This window comes from Enoplosus armatus, chromosome 5 (genome assembly GCF_043641665.1).
Source record: "Enoplosus armatus isolate fEnoArm2 chromosome 5, fEnoArm2.hap1, whole genome shotgun sequence".
Classification (NCBI taxonomy): domain Eukaryota; kingdom Metazoa; phylum Chordata; class Actinopteri; order Centrarchiformes; family Enoplosidae; genus Enoplosus; species Enoplosus armatus.
The window spans coordinates 6,172,678-6,193,939 of record NC_092184.1 but is presented as its reverse complement, the minus strand read 5'-3'; the positions used below and the strand labels follow the sequence as shown (position 1 = coordinate 6,193,939).

Sequence of the window (21,262 nt, the reverse complement as noted above, 5' to 3'; positions counted from 1 at the left end):
CATCATGTTTGGGATCAAAACACACTGCTACATTAACACTTCAGTTGATTCTTTTGTATTGTTCATGTACAAACAAAAGATTAAATGAGTAAAATCTTAAAGGACTGGTTTAATAATTTGTTAAAAAAAAAAAACACATCTGCCTTCCAATTAATTTCATCATATATAAACCAAATTATGTCAAGTCACTTTACAATTTGCGTTTTAGTAACTTTCTGCTGACTGTTTCATCCTTATTTAATCAGGTATATAAATGTCATGTTTACAGTGACAGCCAGCCAAGAGGATACAATCCTGGGGAAAAGGGAAGACACCAGAAATGTATTACAGTAAATTAATAGTAATAAAATTCAGAATATTCTTTTTGTATTTATTGTCACTCTGCATAACCAGGATTATGTAATCAGAATGTCTGGGAATTTGTTTGAACATTCAATTTCAGCCAAAACAGACTGAAGCATCATCAGCTGTAGACTAAATAAATGCTGCTGTCCCTGATTCCCATCAGACGCAGGGAGCAGCAGCAGTGTGGGGCTTTTTGTGTTGTTGTAGACTGTGATGTCTGAGGTGGCTGTGTGTGTTTGGACAGAAGTGATGCTGGCCCTAGCTGCCTGGGAGAAGGCCCTGCAGAGTTCACATACCATTCATGAATAATTGATTTGCTGCGTAGATGCCTGTTTTTTCTTTTCCCATGAAAATGATGGGTGGTGCTGGGACTCTCAGGTTGCGAAGACCTGGGTCCCACTGGCCCTTTAAGAGCAGCTCTGTGGACAGTGTTGTTTTCCCAGGGTCTTTAATGGAGACAGAGAGAGACTGAGAAAGACCCCATTGTATATCCTCTCTTTTCAATAGGAGCTTGAGCAATGGTGCTCTCACTGCTCCCAGATAGAAGCACAGAGAGAGAGGCAGGGAGGGAGGGAAGAGGGTCACCGAGGGGGTCCTGTACAAGAAAGAGGGGTGTTCTACTCAAAAACACAAAGTTTTGGGGCTGGATGGGCCTGGAAGGAGTGAATGTTTGGGTTTTGAGGGGGATGGGCATAAGCTCCGCAGGACTCAGTGTTTAGGTTTAAGCCACCTCAAAATCCAGCAAACCTGATTCACAGAACACCAAGATTTAAAGATTTATGGATTCTTAGATGAAGCTAAAGTGGATTAACAAAGTTGAAAGCACATGATTCCAGTAATAAAACCAGTTGTACCAACAACACAAGTTATGGACACTGGTTATTATGTTCTCTCACAAAGGCAGACTGCAGTGGCAATATCCTAGTTAGTCTCCACTGTCTGCTGAACAAAACAGCCTGTTAGTTTTGAAGGAGAGTCCCTATTGGCTGCAAGACATGGGAAACACCTTCCTTCTGCTCTCCCAGCTACAGGGCCACCTGGGGATGCTAACAATAAGCAACACTCTTCTTCTTCTTCTTCTTCTTCTTCTTCTTCTTCTTCTTCTTCTTCTTCTCCTTCTTCTTCTTCTTACTGCAGACTGGATGCTGCCAGACAAACTTCTTCCCCCAACCTGTTGATACATCACAAGGCCCATAATGACACGTGACTGTCTGTAGTTTACAGAGGCTCTTCTGCCCCCTGCTGGTGACAAATGCAAAGCCTTCTGCAATCACATAGTCATCGCCACTGTTAGGAGTCTGACTGTCCTTAGGTGCAGTACATGCACTCAAGTGTTTTCTTATTACTTGAATATATATTTCATGTCCACAAAACTGATCTACATTAAATTGCTGGTGTAATGATATGTTCTCATTAACATCAGAAATATTACTTTCTTGTGCACAGGAACAATCAGTATAATATATTTTAGTAAACTCATTGTAGGCCCTTTTGTTCAGACATCAAACAACACTCCCAACAACAAGGTACCTGCAGTGAGCACTCAGATTCAGCCAGAAACATACACCACAATATTATTCAGTGTCTTAGTCCATCTGAAATTAAATTGCATTTTTTTGTCTGCTACAGCATACATTTCTGCTCTGTAAACCACCTGCCTTGTGTTCTGAAACCAAAATGTGTATTCATTTACTTATTCATTTAGCACTATGTTATGTGCTTTTAACAAGGAACCTAAAAAATCCCTGTGATATAAAAACATGGCCTGTCCTGTCGATCCCACTGAGAATCAACAGCCCAAATGGAGGAGAGTCAGAGTTAACTAGTGTCTGTTGAAGACAAGCCACACAATGAGAGACAGACATTTTTCTCCAGAGCTGGTGGACCAAATGAGGGCTATAACATAAGAGTATATTGGGCCAAACCAGGGCTAAAACATCAGAGAATATTACTTCATATGTGTGTCCTCTTGGTCACTCTGGGGTGGGTCCAAAAGCAACCAGTGATACAATGACAGCAAGACTGAACCCTGCAATGAGTTATCCAGCAACAAACAGTAGAGCAGATGCCTAATGAGTCCAACCCTTACTAGAGTCTGACACTCCTCGATTTTGAACATCTGCTTTCTTTTATAGATGTATAGAGTTCATAAAAATGCACTTGAGAGCACAGATCTGTCCGATGGAAAAACAACAGTCACTGTAAGGACGAGAACCTGGTTTTCCATCAACACTTGGCTTTTAATAGCTAGCTCTATTTATGATTTCACATGAACTATAAACACAGCCAATTGTTACTGGGAATAAACTTACCGAGCCACTCGAAACAGAAATAGGCTTGAAACAAAAGTTTTGGCATGTTGCTGGTGTCATGCAGTTCATTTCAGATCATTTCTCTTTGACAACTTTTTTTGGGGATTGGTATATTTGACAAACACAAAAAAGACTTTTGTGTATATTTAATTTATATACTTTGTCCATTAAACCCACAATTTGGAGGAGTTTCATTCAAAGGTACCTACACTGTACATGAATAGATATGGCTGAGGAGAGAAAATGTCATTTGGATTGCTCCTCCTGGCTTATTTTACATCAATGTATGTATTTTATCCAACTTTTGCCTCAGTTGACTATTTGTCATCTCCTGCTGAATCCCATGCACTGTACTTACTTTCCCCATTGGATAAATAAACTGTGTGTCTCTGTTTCTCTTTCAGGCTGCCACCACCTTATAGCCCATTTATCTGTAAATATAAGACCTGTTTGACTGTTGTGTGATAGTCTCTCCTAGATTCCCCCTGTTACATAGTGTTATTCTAACTGTGATAAGCAAGCACAAGCCAAACAATGAGTCATTTAATCTCACTTGGATATATGACATTGAAAAACAGTTACTATCTTGGAGGTTGTTGCTTTGAGGGGGGCATGTATCCCAGGTCTGGGCAGATTAAGATCTTGGTTGGGTCTATCCACAGCACTGCAACAACAGGCATCCAGCTGTGCAAGAATAATAATCCCTCTGTTTTAATCTGCTTTAGCGGGAGGTGATCCAAGCCCTGGTTCGGACGCCATCCAAGGGCACAGGCATACACTGGGAAACAGGTTTGATGACAGTTTAATGATAAGCTATTATGAACCGTCCATATGTTGTGGACAGGACTGCAAATAGAGGCTTAAATCTGTGCGCGTGTTCCTGAGAGAGGAGCAGTATGGGAAAGTCCAGCATGACATCTGGTGATGGCCGCAATGAAAATCATAGGATCTTCCTGGTGGGATTTATCCATTGCTGTTGTGATTATTTGGGCCTTAAACTCATATGATGTTTACGTGTGCATAAGCAGGGACGGCTCCAATTCCACTCACAACAGCGTGGGTTTAAGGAAGGATAGTGGGGATTATTCTCTCTCTCTCTCTCTCTCTCTCTCTCTCTCTCTCTCTCTTACCCTATTTTTCAGCATCAAATGCCTCTCATTTCAGCCCTTGGTGCTGTGATGACCACAGGCATGAGCACAGCAGGCGTTCATCGAGGCTTCCTCAGGAAATATGGTAGGCCTGCTTTGATTCCTTCATGTAATGGGTGATAGACCGTATCTCTTTGTCTGATTGTTGTTTCCTTCATGTTTGTGCTCATCCTATATACTGTATCAGAAGTCAAGGTCAAGCTTTACTTCAGTGAATTACATGTTTTTTTAAGCATTAAATGTGGGTTACTTGATGTGCAGTGTTTTTTAAATATTCTCCCTATCACCTATGTTTGCAGTTTCTACTTGACATCTGAGTTAGCTATGTTTGTATGATAATCACAATCTGACAGTGTATGATCAGAGTTGAAATCATTATTTGGTCCATGTGGAGAGTTTTGATCTGAAATGGCCATTAAAACAAATTATTACACCTTTTGAAAGACGTCAGGCTTTTAGTTGACAAAATGACACTTTTACAGTCTTAAATTTAGCCTTTTTGTTTGGAGTGTATTGAACTTATTTTTCCTCCAAGGAGTAATGTGTTTTTGGCAGTTATTCTTGTAAGAACAGCAGAGCTCAAGAGGCTGTTGACTTAACAATGAGTGAAGAGAAATGCTGTCTCAGATCAGCACTTCAACTGTAAGATGAATGATATCAATCTGAGAGTCACTTTGTGTGATATAATCACTCCCAGATGTCTTTTTATTGAATGACGAGATGTTCATTTTCAAAGCCAAGTCAGGATTCAGCCAGTGTTTCATGTCTTTGTGCTTATGTTACATCTGTTTTATATCTCCCTCGATTTCATTTGATAGTGGCTCAGGGGACTGAGGCAGAAGAAACTGTTTACTAGCAATGTCAGCAGTTCTTTACTTTTTTTATCTTCTTTCTCTCTCAACTGTGGACTAATAACAGTAAAATACCTTAACAATAATGTTTTATAATGTCAAATCTATATAGATCTAGATGCCATGATAACAGGTATTTAAACTCATATACCTCTCTCTCTCTCTCTCTCTCTCTCTCTCTCTCTCTCTTTTGCAAAATCCACCTGTTCATCTTTAATCCTCTGTATGGAGAAATAGAGCAGATCTTCCCCTTCCATCAACACGGGCTCTCCATCTATTATCATTATTACACAATGGACGGCTGTCTGGGACACTTACAATCTAACGCCATCATGTGTGTCCTGTCCTGAAAACTCACAGTTTGTTCCAAAAACAGAAGCCTTTCCTTTTCTTTCTACAGGTTAAAGGCTCCCTTTAAGAGATACACAAATATTGACACTTAAGCCCTATAGGTAATGAGAGAAGTTGATTAACAGTGCATTATTGCTGATAGAGCTGCCCTAGATGGCTGGCTGCAAGGACAGAGAGATTTACATGAATAATTATTTAAATGAAACCTTCACACTTTAACGCTGCTCTGAGCGCTGTTGTCCTACTGTCTATGTCTAGTTTACATTTCTGCAAATATGATATGCTTTATATACAGTACAGGTTTAGAACAGCCCTTCCTTCGAATTGAAATGATGTCCTGGGGACTTGGATATGACAATGACCTTTATAAAGTAAAGTTTTCCACAGATTATTTCCTCTTGTGTAGTGTAATGACATTCATTCCCACGGCTATGTGACAAATGTTGTATGAAATGTAAACTTGTATGTTAACTGATGTTGACAGAGAAGTGACTATTCAGCTCGAGGCTGTAGTTTGTGCTCTTGCTCTTGTATTGAATCACATTGTATTATATGTTGTTATACATGTACTAATATTTTATCATAATATTTATCCAATTATACAAACTTTGGATTTGGACATATTACTGAATTAAAAACAACTGTCAATACAGTGCAGTCCAAAGCACAGCCTCAAATAACGTAATCAACACACAAACACCTAAAAGACGACTCAGCATGAACTAATCATTAAAACGTTTCAGGTGTTTGTAATTTTCTGGTCCCTCAGTGTGATAATATTTGGGAAACTCTAGAGTTTAGGAGGAATTCTGTGACGGTAGAACAGGAGGTAGCTCAACAAAATATGTTTTACATCGCTGTTGTTTTTCATGCGGAACAAAAATGAATGACAACAAGTGGCTACACTCAAAGGGGAAATATGTGGATTAACTCCTGCTCCTACATACACGCCTCTCTCTGTTTCCTTTTCTTGCTGCAGGGGGCTTCATGTTTAAGCAGTGGAAGGAGAGGTACCTTGTGCTGACCATGGAGGGAAGCCTGTTGGTGTGCCGCGATGCAGAGTCCCCTCCTGACCAGGTGGTAGCACTACAAACCAACTGTGAGTCGATTGTAGAAGGACGGGAAATACTTGACCTGCCCAAGTTGCCTCCAGGGGGCAGGAGGGACTGCTGCTTCGCCCTCATCCTACCTCAGAACAAGTTCCTGCTGCTTCTCACTGACAACCCAGATGACTGCAAGTGGGTCTCTCTCTCTCTCTCTCTCACACACACACACACACACACACACACACACACACACACACACACAGTCCTTTGCCCCAGTCATTATCAAATGTAAACTGCACATGGTGACATATTGATACACACATGCTGGAATTTAGGTCACCTTTGTCCCACTTACTATAAGACATGTTTACTGCAGATGGTTATCAGATTGGGACACTGCCACACTTTTCCTTGTGTTGTTGTAAAGATCTACAAGCCTCGATCTGGTTCAGATATTCAATTCAGTTCAATTCAAAGGACTTTATAGGCATGAAAGTTTCAGAAAGATTGATATATATATATATATATATATATGACTTGTCATTTTACCTTTCACAGTCTGTGGCTGACATTGATCAGGAAAGTGAGAGAGGTGAGTCAGCAGTTTTGACTTCAGCCTGGTCCTGCTGTTGCTTCATTCAACTTTCATGTCTTCATCTCAACCATTCACCTCTCATTTCTAGTGGTGTGTTTATTTATATGTTTCTAGTAATATTTGAAAACATATGAATCTTAAAAACGTTTAATATCTACAAACATCCAAAGGGAATTCTTTGAATGTTTTTCACAATATGTGTGTTACAGTTAGACTCTATGATATAATAACCTTGTGTTTGTCTCATTTTCTAGGGTGTCATGTCACCCCTGACCCTTCAGAGAAAGCGCAGCATCACTCCCTGCATCACCGACAGAGACCCCCTGCCCGACTCCTCCAGTGATAAAGACCCCGGGTCACCCAGGGTTGGTGAGGGCACCCCTCCTTTGTCCCGATTCACTGAACGGGGAGGCTCCCTCAGAGACAGAAGCCAAAACCAAGGTCTGCTATCATGTCATCTGCAGTTACTTGACTGATGTAGTAACTGACGAGTGAAAGCTGCATGACGGGGTATAGTACGGTGGCTGAGAGAGTTCAATGCAGAGTAATTTTGTAAAAAAAACAAAAGCAAATGAAGAAAGCATCTTCACCACTTCCACAACACATAAGCTACATTTAGAAAAAGTGTTACATACAAATAATAAAAACACAAGCAAATTAAGAAACCAATTTGACAACACATTTGGGGCATAAAGAAACACACAGAAGTCTGGAAGTCTAAGCTACTGCCTAAAAGCATGTTTTCATCAGTTTGACTTGCAGCATGTTTGTATTTTGAATGTGTTTGTCAATTACTGCAGCTTGTGTTTGATTCATTTGCAGCTGTTCCTAAATGTGACGCGTATATTGCCATGTTTTCTTCACGTTTGTGTTTTCTTAAGTAAGGCTACAGTCCAGTGAGCTCTCTAAGCTGTGGGAGACTGGTGAGCGTGGAGACTAAAATAAATAGATTATTGTGACTAACATGTAAGCAAGCTGTTCTCTGCTTACACATCCAGCAGACAACATGGAGTTCGAGCATATATGTTTCCACCTAATGAATTTGATTATGCTATTTACTTGCCTTTTAGTTCTGGTTTAGAAGACCAACTCCTGTGATAGATATATGAAAGATAACATTTTTGGATTAGCTCTCTGTTTTGTACTAGCTTGATAGTGTACACTAGCACATTGTTCCAAAAAAAGAAAAACTGCAAAGAACTGCGGAGAGGGGCGTTAACAGCAATCTGATTATTTTTTTGAATCCTGGAGGACTTTGGGATCAAGTAACTGCTCTGGTTAAAGGCAGAGAAACGACTGACTGGCTCAAAGTCTGGATAAAGAGCAAAAATAATACAAATCTCCAAAACCCACGCTGAACATTAAACTGATAATTTGACAACTTGCCAATTTTCCCTAATTTCATGTATTTAATAAAAACAATCATCCAATTGAATATATATTGTTGCATAATGTTGATGTTATTTTTTAAATTGCTTCTACAGCCAGCGGACCACGGCGGCCTCTGCGCAGTGTTTCTGTGGCCCCCCCTCATCGCATGTCAGATTGCCTTCGCCATGGCAACAGCAGCGATGCCCGGGCGGTGAGGGCGGTGTGCCTACTGATGGGAGGGGCAGCGGCCTCCTCTGCTCTGGGCTACCTCAGCTCCTGCTCCCCGTCCTCTCCCCTTGCCAGCCGAGCCCCAGAGATCGCCCACGGCACAGGGGGCTTCTCTGAGCTTCCCGCAGGAGGCTCCTTCCACGCCTGCAGCCAGGATGTCGACTCCCCACACTTCAACAGCTTCGACTTTGAAGCAGACTCCGACTTTGATGCATTTGACTGTGGAGGATTTGCTTTTTAGTTTTGACTAGACAGAGAGAGAAACTGTTTATTCATATCAAAATCCCTGTGTCGGTATTCCTTTATAATATAAGGGTATTGTTATTAATTAATCACTCATTGGGTTAGCTGTACGTCTAATTTATAAATTAATGAAGGCGTTCTTCCTGGCTTCATGCCCATGCTCCTCAGGTAAATCATTCATGATCTTGACTCCTCTGAACACCGTCTGTCTGTGTTGTATCAGTCTTTCCATGCCACAGGATGGCTTGAGGTTAACTGGGTGTGCAGTATAATGATTCCAGACAGCCACACGGACATCTATGAGGAAATGTTAGTCTCAGCACTTTAACAGTTGTGTTTGTCTCATCACTGTGTTTATTTTATACACATTTTTTTATTTGACCTGTGAATATTTTCTCCTCATCCACACTCTCTCTATTTCACTGGCTCTTTGCTCGATTTCCTTTTGCCCTGCTTTCACAAATCACCCCATCCCCCACCATGTGCATATACCAGTATCTTACATGATTTGCAGTCCGCAGGTGAATAAATCCTACTGTCACCATGACCGTGCGTCTTTCTCTCTAGATCCATCTGCTGTTTGTTGGCTGGCGAGGAGCATCAGTGCAGACAGCAGGCCAAGTTTTGGAGAGGAGGGGGATGATGGAGCAGATTTGCAAAAGAGGGGGATATGCAGAGCCTGAATGGCTGTATCTGCTTATCTGAGATTTTGTTGCACACCAAAAATAATCTCTTGGGTTTACAGCCCATGTGGTGGATGTGGACTTGCGTATGTGTTTGTTTGTGTGTGCGCTCTCAGTTTATACACCAGAATGGGCTAAATGTGCTGAGATCAACTTCCAGCACCTGCTTACAAACTACTGAGTGAAAGGAAAGCCTGGTGGCACAACTGCACATTGTCGTACAAGAAAGACTCAACTGACACGGAGATCATGATGCCACAACTGAAGAGAAATGGTTATTTTTCTACCAGATGAAAATGAATCATTGACATCCTGGAGAATACTTCCCTTACAAAGATGAGCTGCTTAGATGACCAGTCATTTTTGATCATCTTTGCTGATCGATTTTCACCACAAATATAACTTGTGTTGCTCATATGATGAATGTTAATACTGTAATACTTCAAAGCCTTTTTGCTCAATATTGGCATGATAGCCAACCAGGCCAAACAGCCCTGGTGCCCCGCCCCTGAAAGGTTGTTTGAAATTCAGTTACACATAGATGCAAATGCGTTTGACAATATGCACTGCTAAAGCCCAGTAGCAGCTAAAATGGCGTGGCTGTTGCTGCTCCATCTTTAAAGTCTAAAAGTTGACTCTGAAGTTGATATTGTGATTATATTTTTATATATTTCATTTCAAATAAATGACCAAGTACCAAGCTGGAAAAAAAAGAGTCACTATTCACACCTCAGTTCACCTCTGGCAAAATGCTGTGCTTCTGCTAACTTCCTGTTAAATACAAACAAAAGATTATTCAAAGACAAAGCTAGAGACCGGCAAAAAGTAATTCAGTATGAAAGACTAACGAAGAGACAACAAGAATACAAAGTGTAGAGAGTGTTATGGGATTTTCTGCAAACAACAGTGATGGCCGGGCTAATCTTAGTTTTGCTGTGGCTGTTGAAAAAGCAGAGAAAGGACCCGCTGGACTTCCTCTTGTATAGGAAATCTGCCACAGCTGGACAAAAACGAGTTTGGATATTAATTGCATTCTTCAAAGGTGATGTATGTTGTATAATAATGAATCCTGCAGTCTGCCAAAGCATGTCATTGTCCAGTTCAGTGAAACCCGCAGTTTTATTTTACTTTATTTTCATATTCATTGTAATGATAGAGTGAGGACTGTTATTTCATATGCTTTTTAATGCTTTTGATCACATTTGCTTTGCTGATCCTTATTTACTCTCTTCATATTTCATTTAATTTATTGTAAGATGTTCCATGTGCTTCTGCCTTGCTGGCCATGCCCCCTTAAAGGGCATTTTTATCTCAGTGAAGCACTTTAAATAAAATCACAGTATATAAGTTCATTAAACATATTTCTTTCTCCACATTCCACACTGTCAGGTTTGGGGATCAGTAATGGAGAATGTAAGGGGTTGGAGGAATGAATCTAGGAGAAAAGCAAACACTTGTGGGACCACATAGATACATTCAATGGTGCGTTTTCAGCTGTTGTTGTGAATCCATGTTTTTTATTGCATTATGTTATGTTTATTTAGCTGATGCTGTTATCCAAAGTGACTCACAATAAGTGCATTTCAACCATGTGGATACGATTGTATGCTTTTGTCAATGTAATTCAAGTCAGATGTTCTAACAGTTTGCTTTGTCAGCCTGGCTTCAAGCCAGCTTTGAAAAACACTAATCAGGTGAAGGTGCACTAAGGTACACAGGAGAGTCACATGGCTCACCTGTGGCCTAATGCAGTGCTCCTGCCAACTCCCTGTTAAACATAAACACAAATATTCTGCTATAGACGCCAATCACAGGGTGAAAGTCAGTAAGAGAGATCTGTTGACCAGAGAAGTGTAAAGTGTAAAAGTGTAAAGAGCATTATGGACTTTTCTGCCACAGTGATCTTGGCAGGGCTGATCTTAGCTCTGCTGTGGTCGTTGAGTGTAAAAAACAGTAGAAAGTGTCGTTTGCCTCCTGGACCCATTGCACTTCCTCTCATAGGAAACCTGCCACAACTGCACAAAAATGCACCTTTTAAAAGCTTTCTCAAGGTGAGTTTGGGAACAATTTTTATTTTGCACTATTCACATTAATTTAGGGTTGTATAATCTGAGAATAACGATCTAATAATAACAGTCGTACCGAATTAGATTTTTGATTGCACGTTGACTTTTGCACAAAAAGAACTACATTTGCATCAGAATGTTTTTTCTCTGAAAAATCATGTCTTTTTCTAGTTCAGTGAAACCTATGGTCCTGTGATCACATTATACCTGGGCTGGCAGCGGACAGTTGTTCTGGTAGGATATGACGCAGTGAAGGAGGCTCTGGTGGACCAGGCAGATGACTTCACAGGCAGAGGGCCACTGCCGTTTCTGATCAAAGCTACCAAGGGCTACGGTAACACAAGACACAAGAAATCTGTCATCTCTGCCAAGGGATCAGTGATTTTTTAATGGTTTCATGCCTGCATTTCTCTGTATTCCTTTTGTCAGGTTTAGGGATCAGTAATGGGGAGCGTTGGCGCCAGCTGAGACGTTTCACACTGACAACCCTAAGAGACTTTGGGATGGGACGCAAGGGGATGGAAGAGTGGATCCAAGAGGAGAGCCAACACTTGAAAGCCCGCATAGATACATTCAAAGGTGTGTTTTCAGCGGTTGTACGTATTTCACACGAGGTTGATGTGAAACAGAATTATCGCATAATCTGTCAAGTCAAATTTAGTTTGTACAGCCCTTAATCACAGTCTCAGACCCAAACGGTTTCTCACGCCTGTGTTTCAGTACGGTAAATGAAATATGACCAGAAAGATGCCAATCCAACTTTACACTTAAGAACTAAGAGATGCTGAGAACAAACAAAACACCTTATCACTCATGAACACAAACACAAAAATGGAAAACCTTAATGTATGTCTGCAAAAGACATAGGGATGAAATACTCGGTGTAATTGTGTCTCTTGCTTCAGCTTTTGCATTTCAAAAACAATGACATGGCAGAACCCGATGTAATAAACCAAAATTATCTTTTAAAGATGCAAACTTTTCTTCCAGGTCACTGTTGATGCTTTGAAACTGATTACAGCAGGTTGTTAAAATGTCTAGATCAAGCTGCAAAATGTTTAAATTTAAATTTGAACAATTTGCTTTTGGCATTTGAAAAACATTTGCATGGCAGGTAAAACATGTTGTCAGTGTCTTTTCTGATCTCTCCAACATCACCTTTTTCTTATCATTAGCACCTTTAATAGATGAGTCCAACAGGGTTTTCCTCTTCTCCTCCAGCCTCACCTTTTGACCCCACGTTCTTGTTGAGCTGCACCGTGTCCAATGTGATCTGCTGCCTGGTGTTTGGCCAACGCTTCAGTTATGAAGACAAGCAGTTCCTGCGCCTCCTCAAAATCATAGCTGAGATTTTGAGGTTCGCTAGCAGCCCTCTGGGTCAGGTAAGTGGAGGTGGGAGCCAGAAAGTCAGAGGCTGATGGTCCTCCAAATACAAATCCATGTTTTTTTTAGTCTGGTTTTCATATGGTGTCCTGATGATTGCCCCAACATACTGAACTCATATCTACCCCCCACAGATGTACAACATCTTTCCCTGGCTCATGGAGCGTCTGCCCGGCTACCAGCACACTGTTTTTGCCCAGATTAAGGAGGTGAGAGAGTTTATCAAGATGAAGATCCAGGAGCACAAAGACACACTGGACCCCAGCTCCCCGAGGGACTATATTGACTGCTTTCTCATTCGAATCAATCAGGTTGGAAAGAACTTGTTAAGGGAACCAGAGACCACACTGAGCAATATAACTTTCATCCTCGGAGATTCATCTTGAAACCTTTCTGTATCCATTAAAACAACCGCTTAACATTACCTTGGGTGCTAAGAATTGTTTTGTTGGTGTAGCTGTGACTGAACAGATCAAATTTCTGGAATAAAACTTAACTTTAATTACTCAAATGACCCAATTTCAAGACAACAAAAGGCTTCTATCACCTGCTGCTTATGTGTATTTAAACATTTTGAATTGTAGCTCTGTTGTGCATCTTATAGCACTGTTACCATTTGTCCTCTCAGGAAAAGGACATTCCCACGAGTGAGTTCCACTATGAAAACTTGGTCGCTACAGTGATGAATCTATTCCTGGCAGGAACAGAAACCACCAGCTCCACCATCAGATATGCCCTCAGTGTGCTGATTAAACACCCCAACATACAGGGTAGGTCCCCTAACAGGAGACACAGTCATCTTATTTTTGGTCAAGAACTGAACAATCTTGTACCTGCCTAATAACATTGATAATAACAGTAGAAACACCTCTTGCTTTGTCCTGTACAGAGAAAATGCAGCAGGAGATTGACACTGTGATCGGACAAGACCGTTGTCCCAGCATGGAGGACAGGAAGTCCCTCCCCTTCACAGGTGCAGTCATCCATGAGGTGCAGCGTTGTCTGGACATTGTCCCCTTCAGCCTCCCTCACTACGCACTCCAGGACATCTCTTTCAGGGGTTATACAATCCCCAAGGTATTCTCAAATTCCAAGAGATCATATTCAGTAGAGAACAAATGCATTTTTACGCTAACATGATATCTTGTCTCATTAGGGCACTGTGATTATTCCCTTATTGCACTCTGTGCTGAAAGAGGAAAAACAATGGGCAACTCCCTGGTCCTTCAACCCCAAACACTTCTTGGACCAGAATGGCAACTTTAAGAAAAACCCTGCTTTTCTGCCATTCGCTGCAGGTAAAACACAGTCCTCAGTTAGTTGATAAATCATCAGTTTTCCATGACTAATGGGAGCCAGTCATTTTGTGCTATATATCTTACTCACTGCCCCTTACAATCATTTATCATACAGTGCTTTGTTTGTGATTGTGTCTCTTCAGGGAAGCGAGCCTGTGTTGGCGAGTCTCTGGCTCGTATGGAGCTTTTTATCTTCCTAGTGTCACTGCTACGACATTTCACCTTTTCCTGCTCTGAAGGCCCTGACAGTATAAACCTCATTCCAGAGTACAGCAGCTTTGCCAATTTGCCTCGCAGGCACCAGATCATCGCCACACCGCGGTGAGAACAGGAGTTCCACTCAGACAGTGGAGTGGATTGCTTGAAGCACTAACAACGATGACTATACAACATACATTGTTGTGATATTGTGATATTTGTTGTACTGTTGATGTCTGCTGTTACCTGGCTGATATACTGAGCCTATCTGATTGGCCTCATCAAACTTAAAATTTAAGGAACAGCTTCTCTCCAAGCACAATTATGAATCCTCTGTCTGTCAAAATGTCTTTTGGTCTGGTTGTCTTTTCACATATACTTTTCTTTTTGTATAAATCTGAATCAATTCTTGGTTAAAAATGTATTGCTATATTACTACTATAAAAGTCCATTAATACAAATGGCAATGAAAAATAAATTCCTGCTGTGGAACAATTGTGTATATACCTGTTTGGAAGTTATTTTCTTTATATTACATATTCTGTAATTCTCATTTGATTGATTGATTCAAACAAGGAAATATGTTTTATATTTTTTATTTCAAAATAAAGTCATAACATTAAACACTTCTTGAAAGAGAAAATGTTATTTTCAAACACAAAGTACTTGACCATTGTCCTCCTGTAAAACATTCAAATCTTGATCTCTTTGTATTTGTAATCATTTATAGTTCTTCTAGCTTCAAATCAAGCTCTGTAAGACAGTTATAGTTGAAGCTACACAAAGAATCACTTTGTGTTCTTTTGAGGTAATGCAGCATTTTGTACCAACTCCCTGATTCATTCACTAATGGATTTTTCCCCAGCAGTACTCTTAGCAGGGCTGATCTTAGCTCTGCTGGCTGTTTAGGGGATAAACTGAAAGAGTCAGAGAAGGTTAGCGTAGCTAACGTATATCGTGTACAAGGAAGACTTGTTAGGAATATAACAGCAACAAGACATTTATTTATTAACTGTTTAATTACCAATATTTATTAATTTCCGCATATATTTCAGCATTTATTTTTATTTATTTAGTTCTGTATTCATTTCTGCATGTATTTATCTATTCTTTGTTTTATTTATTTCTGTATGTATTTATTTATACATTTATGTAAGCATTTATACTTAAGTCATCTTATGTCCTCCATAGAAGGCAGCAACAAATATTTCCTGTTTTCCTGCTCAGCTGCATTCGGCAAATGAGCTTGAAATTCAGGGTAAAGGTTTGCCGCCCTACAAGCAGCAGTAACAGCTGTATGTATTTTCACAATCAGTTGCTCTCTAAAGACCTTTAGTCTATTGCAGAGGACAAAGTTGGATATTTTCTTTCGTGGAGCATTATGGAGTTCTCTGTCACATTGATTTCAGCAGGGCTGCTCATTGCTTTGGTGTGGGTGTTAAGCCAGAAGAGTCGTAAACAGTTTTGTTTACCTCCAGGACCCTCTGGCCTGCCGATCATAGGAAACCTGCTACAGCTGAACAAAAGAGCACCATTCAAAACTCTGCAAAAGGTGAGAGAGACAGATTGACAACTTTGACTTCCAGTCTGTGATAATATGTATCTATTTTTCCCACCTACTTGCCTGTACAAAATAATGTTTAGCTTTGTTGTCTGCTTTGGCTTGTTGTGTGTGTTGTAACCTTCTGTATCCTACATTTGTTCTTGGCATTGTATGCAAGTGTGTTTGGAGTCACATTCTTTGTATACCTGGAGTGTGTTTACTTTGGTTTGTTCCTTGCAAACTTGTACAACAATCAAATGCATGTTTGTTGCTCTGTTTAACCTCCAGCTCAGTGAAAGCTATGGCCCTGTGATAACTGTGTACCTGGGCCGTCAGCGCACTGTGGTCTTGGTGGGGTATGATGCTGTGAAGGAGGCACTGGTGGACCAAGCAGATGACTTCACTGGCAGAGGACCTCTTCCTTTCCTGGTCAGAGCTACCAAGGGCTATGGTAATATGGGAATTTTGTGATGGCATGTGTACCATATCAACATGTTTGATTATAACATTGTGTGTCCTTGACACCAGGCGGCAAATCATTGTGTCTCTGATCTCTTCTGGCTGACAGTTTTAAGTCTTCTGTTGCACCAGTAACCGCATCCAACAGTAATGTTAACCTCTGCATATTTCTGAAATAATTGTGTGTCCATTTGTTTTTATTTAATTTTAAATTGTCACAGTTTGACAGGTTTCAGTCCTGCTGGGGTTTTTTTTGTTTAGCTTTTTCACATAAACTTTTCAACTTGATGCTTTTATTGCACCTTGAAGCTATAATTAGCAGCAGCAAGCTCTGTGTTTCTTTCATATGTGGAGGCAAGATTTATTGTGAGTTTCTTTCCTATCTTCAAAGGTTTGGGGATCAGTAATGGAGAGCGCTGGAGGCAGTTGAGACGTTTCACCCTGACAACACTAAGAGACTTTGGGATGGGACGCAAGGGCATGGAAGAGTGGATCCAGGAGGAGAGCAAGCACCTGGTGGCTCGCATGAATAGTACCAAGGGTATGTATGCATAACAATGACTGTTTGCCTTGTGTGTTTGCTCTGTCATAACTAAAAGTTAAATCTTGTCTTGTTCCAACACACCAATATTCCTGGACTTTAAACTTGCTTAAATAAACTTTGAATAAGGCATGTGAGAGTTTAACTCAACTTGTATTTTTAAGACAAATGCGCAAAGCTGAGCTGCTGCATTTTTTACTTGAATACAGTATGAAATACATTCTGCCAAAGAGTGTTTTTTTATAAGTGATCTGTAACCTTTTTGACATTTTCCACCAAAAACCCCCAAAAACAAAGCTACAAGGTGTTCTACATTTCATAGTTTGTTCCTTTGTGTTTGACAAATCCATTGAGAAATTAGCTCTCATAAATATTCAAGTCAACATTTCAGGCAGGGACAGATATTGAACATGCAGGGACAGATCTCTGAGGGCATAGGACCGTCTTCATGAACTCCCTGCTCTCACTGCCAAAACTCTGAGACTGAGCAAGACAATCTTCTTTGTCTCAATCACAACTGTTGTGTCTTTACATGCATGCTAGATAATTTATTTTCCACTTTACAGCTCAATTCAAATACACTCAAAAGGGCTTTATTGGCATGGGAAACAGACGCCAAAATAAGTGTGAAGTCAAAACATGTACATAAACAGAACTGTGATTTTACAGTCTGTCCTTGCACTCTGTTTGAAGTAGAAATTAAAACTGTTCACAGTGAGGTCTGTTAGTGAGTAAATGTTTAAGACAAACAAAATTACATTTACCTCCAGATGTATTGAGGTGGCAGTAAAACCTAAAAAAGATATCTCAAAGTCTGGGCAAATTTAAACAAATAAACACGACTATCTGCATGGCGAGACACCACTAGAGGTATATTGTGAAAATATTTTGTAATTTGGACTGGCTTGTTTCCTCTTGTTCTGATTGGCAAATTGGGATATTTGATGATATTTTGATAGAGACCAAGCTCATCATTGTCATCCTGGTGAACAGGAATTTTGATTTAGCTCAGACTGAAAGTTTCGTTACCTGAAACAGCAGTTAACAAAACAATCTCACCACAACATCCATTTATCTGTTCTAGAGCTTTCAATCATAGATCTCTAGACATATTGATTTTCTGCTGTACGTAGCACTGCCACAAGGTGGAACCATGAGACTATATTGGCAGCAGCTACCCACACTAAACCTTTCCACTTAATATATAGCTGAGAAAAACCAGCAAGCAATCACTCATAACAATCAACTTCTATAGTAAGCAAATAGTATAAGTGCTGACATTTTTAACAGTCAAACTGAAAATTTACTGAGCACTTTCTCCTTTTTCTCCAGCGACACCTTTTGATCCCACCTACTTCATGAGCTGCACCGTGTCCAATGTGATCTGCTGCTTAGTGTTTGGTCAACGCTTCAGCTATGACGACGACCGCTTCCTGCATGTGCTGCAGATAATCTCAGAAATCCTGAAATTTGGCAGCAGTCCCTGGGGCATGGTGGGTGTGTTAGTCGTTAGACCACAGCTGACTCTGCAGGGACCCCAGCAATAAATGGTCTCATAATTACTATTAATCAGGGTTACACAATTGAAAAACATTTTCAAGGTTTTGATTGAGGGAATCTTTGTGCTTATACAATGCTCACTTACTTACGGTGGCTGAGAAAGTGCAACTTGCTGCAACTGAAGAAAACATACAAAAATGAAAGCTGCAAGTAATATACAACCCAACAACAGTAAGTCTCAACACAAAGGTTCAGGTTGTCTAATGTACTTGTCAGTGATGATAGAAAAAGGTGCCAACAATGTTTATTTTAGTTTTAATATTTTTGATTGCATGATATTATTGGAGATACTGGCAACTGGCACCTAGACTTAACTTTTTACAAAATGTTTTTTTGATTCGTTTTTAGTAGAAATGTGGAAAAAGTTGCAGTTTTTGGCAAAATGGTTAGGTTTATTTCAGTTAGCACCTCGAATACCAAAAGTCTGCTGGAACTTTCTACCAAGCTAACAACTGGCTGTGGGACACATTTTTCAAGAGTCCTTTCCACTCCCCATCACAGCTGTACAATATCTTCCCTCGGTTGATGGAATGGCTGCCAGGTCAACAGCACAAAATGTTTGCCAGAATTGAAGAGCTGAGAGAGTTTATTATGAGAAAGATCCAGGAACACCAGGACACGCTGGACCCCAGCTCACCCAGAGATTACATCGACTGCTTCCTCACTAGACTCAGTCAGGTATGACAGAGCTCAGTTCATTAACCAGAATAAGCCTCTGTGAACTCAGTCTATTTTGTTTCATTTACTCTGGGCATGCTTACTCATTACACTTATATCACCAATGCAAATGGATATACTGCCTATAATAACAGATAGTTCTGCAAATACAGAGCACTTTAGAACACTACATGCACAGATGATCTCCCTGGATTTCAGTAAAATGGTTCTTGTTTTGTTTCTTTAGGAAAAGCATATTCCCACAACTGAGTTCCACTATGACAACTTGGTGTCGACAGTGATGAATCTGTACCTGGCAGGAACTGAAACCACCAGCTCCACTCTCAGATTTGCACTAAGTGTACTGATCAAATACCCCAAAATACAGGGTAGGTGACAGAAACCAGTGAAATCTGCTGCATCTAGATCTGGGGACAGATTCAACAAGTCTGACTTTTACATCAAATTGATTGATTTAACCTACTTTCTTTGAAATGCATTTCTTCACAGACACATTTTGATAGACTCAGGGCACTATAGCTTTTGACCTTGTCGCACCTTGTCATTGGTTGCATGTAATGCTGATGTAACTGAGCATTTTGAACTTCCTCTACCGTTACATTCACTGTACATGTCTAAAAAAAAAAGCAGCAAATCCTCAGAATTGAGAAGCTGGAACTAGTAAATGTTTGGCTTTTTTTATTATAAATAACTTAAGCATTAATCAAGATTTGTTGATTTATTAATTAATTAATCGGCTAATTGTTTCAGCACTAGTTAAACAGCTATGTTTTCCTCATTCTGAAGAGAATATGCTACAGGAGATCGACACTGTGATTGGACAGGAGCGCTGTCCTTGTATGGAGGACAGGAAGTCCCTCCCTTTCACAGATGCAGTCATCCATGAAATTCAGCGTCTTATGGACATTGTCCCCATGAGCATCCCTCACTACGCACTCCATGACATCTCTTTCCGGGGTTACACAATTCCCAAGGTATTCTGGTTTCATCGCATGAAGTTGTATTGATGCAGAATGTTTCCAGATAATACAAAATGTCCCTGGTGCAATGTCTTGTCTCAACAGGCCACAGTAATTGTTCCCTTGTTGCACTCTGTGCTAAAAGAGGAAAAACAGTGGGCTACCCCTTGGTCCTTCAACCCCGAGCACTTCCTGGACCAGAATGGCAACTTTAAGAAAAATCCTGCATTCCTGCCATTCTCTGCAGGTAAGTCAGTTAGTTGATAACTCATCAGTTTTGATTAATGACTAATGAGAGCCAGTCATTTTGGGATATATAACTTACTCACTGCCCATTTACAATCATTTATCATACAGTGCAAATTATTATTTTTTGTGAGTGAACTTCCTTCAACTGTTTCACTGACTCAGAAAATGTGGCTGAACATTGCATCTACTTGCTAAACAGACTTGCTCTTTTCTGAGCTATAATGTGTTTAAGAGGCCAATTACAAACCCACGTTTTCCTTTTATCTCTGGTATATATTCTCATTCTCATGAGTTTGTGATTATTTCTCAGGAAAGAGATCTTGTGTTGGAGAGTCCCTCGCTCGCATGGAGATTTTCCTCTTCCTAGTGTCACTTCTGCAACATTTCATCTTTTCTTGTCCTGGAGGACCAGACATTGTAGATCTCAGCCCTGAGTACAGCAGCTTTGCCAATGTGCCTCGCGTGTACAAGATCATTGCAACGCCCCGGTGTTAGTGATATTTTTACAGCAAAGTGGATCATTTGATTCTAAAGGACCTAATTTCATGTGTAGATCAGGCACATTGACTTAACATTTCTGTAACTCTGAGGTATGCCGTGACAGCACCAAAATAGTCTCCTCCAACCATGTCTTCTCAGAGCCCACAGGGTCACATGTTGGCACATTGATGGCCATTGATGTTGCTGCAATCTTGTTAAAAATGTCCAATTACACTTTTAGTGGTGAAGAGAATGGTTATTTAAGTATTTCCATGTACCCAACTGGCTTTCTAAAATATTTTTGTCACACAAATGCTGAGACTAGTGGTCTTTTAGATTGAAATCCCACAGTGCATTTGAATGGGCTAAGAGGTGCCAAAGGAAAAAGACACAGGATTTTAAAAATGAATTTCCTGGATTCCTGCTTAGACAATAAAAATGTTTTTCCCCCATCTAATCTATATGTATCTGCTCATCTTTGCTTTAAATAGTGTTACCAGTATTCCTATTAAAGGACCTTAACAAAATTGACACATCATGTTTATACATGTGTCAGCTTGTTCAGTGCTTTATTGTAGCTCCAGTATATTACACCAAAAATTGAGAGAAATATTCACATCCAATATGAAGTTTTTGTGGTTGAAATTATATTTCAAATGGAAAATTGTGTCAACC

The 21,262-nt window shown here is 40.2% G+C and overlaps 2 protein-coding genes across 2 annotated transcripts; both read left to right on the top strand.

Annotated features, from left to right (window-relative positions):
- Positions 1-11,053: 11,053 nt before the first annotated feature.
- On the top strand, positions 11,054-14,245 carry LOC139285922 (cytochrome P450 2G1-like). Its single transcript, XM_070906613.1, has 9 exons — positions 11,054-11,224; positions 11,411-11,573; positions 11,669-11,818; positions 12,461-12,621; positions 12,757-12,933; positions 13,251-13,392; positions 13,512-13,699; positions 13,779-13,920; positions 14,064-14,245. The coding sequence occupies exons 1-9, from the start codon at positions 11,054-11,056 to the stop codon at positions 14,243-14,245; spliced, it is 1,476 nt and encodes a 491-aa protein (XP_070762714.1).
- A 1,254-nt stretch (positions 14,246-15,499) lies between these two features.
- On the top strand, positions 15,500-21,044 carry LOC139285921 (cytochrome P450 2F3-like). The gene is made up of 9 exons (XM_070906612.1): positions 15,500-15,670; positions 15,950-16,112; positions 16,512-16,661; positions 17,994-18,154; positions 18,723-18,899; positions 19,126-19,267; positions 19,686-19,873; positions 19,964-20,105; positions 20,418-21,044. The coding sequence occupies exons 1-9, from the start codon at positions 15,500-15,502 to the stop codon at positions 20,600-20,602; spliced, it is 1,479 nt and encodes a 492-aa protein (XP_070762713.1). The 3' UTR covers positions 20,603-21,044.
- Positions 21,045-21,262: the final 218 nt, after the last annotated feature.

What these genes read in the sequence shown, in the direction of transcription:
- LOC139285922 (XM_070906613.1), top strand. Translation starts at nt 11,054, where the DNA reads ATGGACTTTTCTGCCACAGTGATCTTGGCAGGGCTGATCTTAGCTCTG. An exon ending in CAAAGCTACCAAGGGCTACG is followed by an intron (nt 11,574 to 11,668) that starts GTAACACAAGAC and finishes TCCTTTTGTCAG; the next exon opens with GTTTAGGGATCAGTAATGGG. An exon ending in GGGGTTATACAATCCCCAAG is followed by an intron (nt 13,700 to 13,778) that starts GTATTCTCAAAT and finishes TTGTCTCATTAG; the next exon opens with GGCACTGTGATTATTCCCTT.
- LOC139285921 (XM_070906612.1), top strand. Translation starts at nt 15,500, where the DNA reads ATGGAGTTCTCTGTCACATTGATTTCAGCAGGGCTGCTCATTGCTTTG. An exon ending in CATTCAAAACTCTGCAAAAG is followed by an intron (nt 15,671 to 15,949) that starts GTGAGAGAGACA and finishes TTTAACCTCCAG; the next exon opens with CTCAGTGAAAGCTATGGCCC. An exon ending in CAGAGCTACCAAGGGCTATG is followed by an intron (nt 16,113 to 16,511) that starts GTAATATGGGAA and finishes CTATCTTCAAAG; the next exon opens with GTTTGGGGATCAGTAATGGA.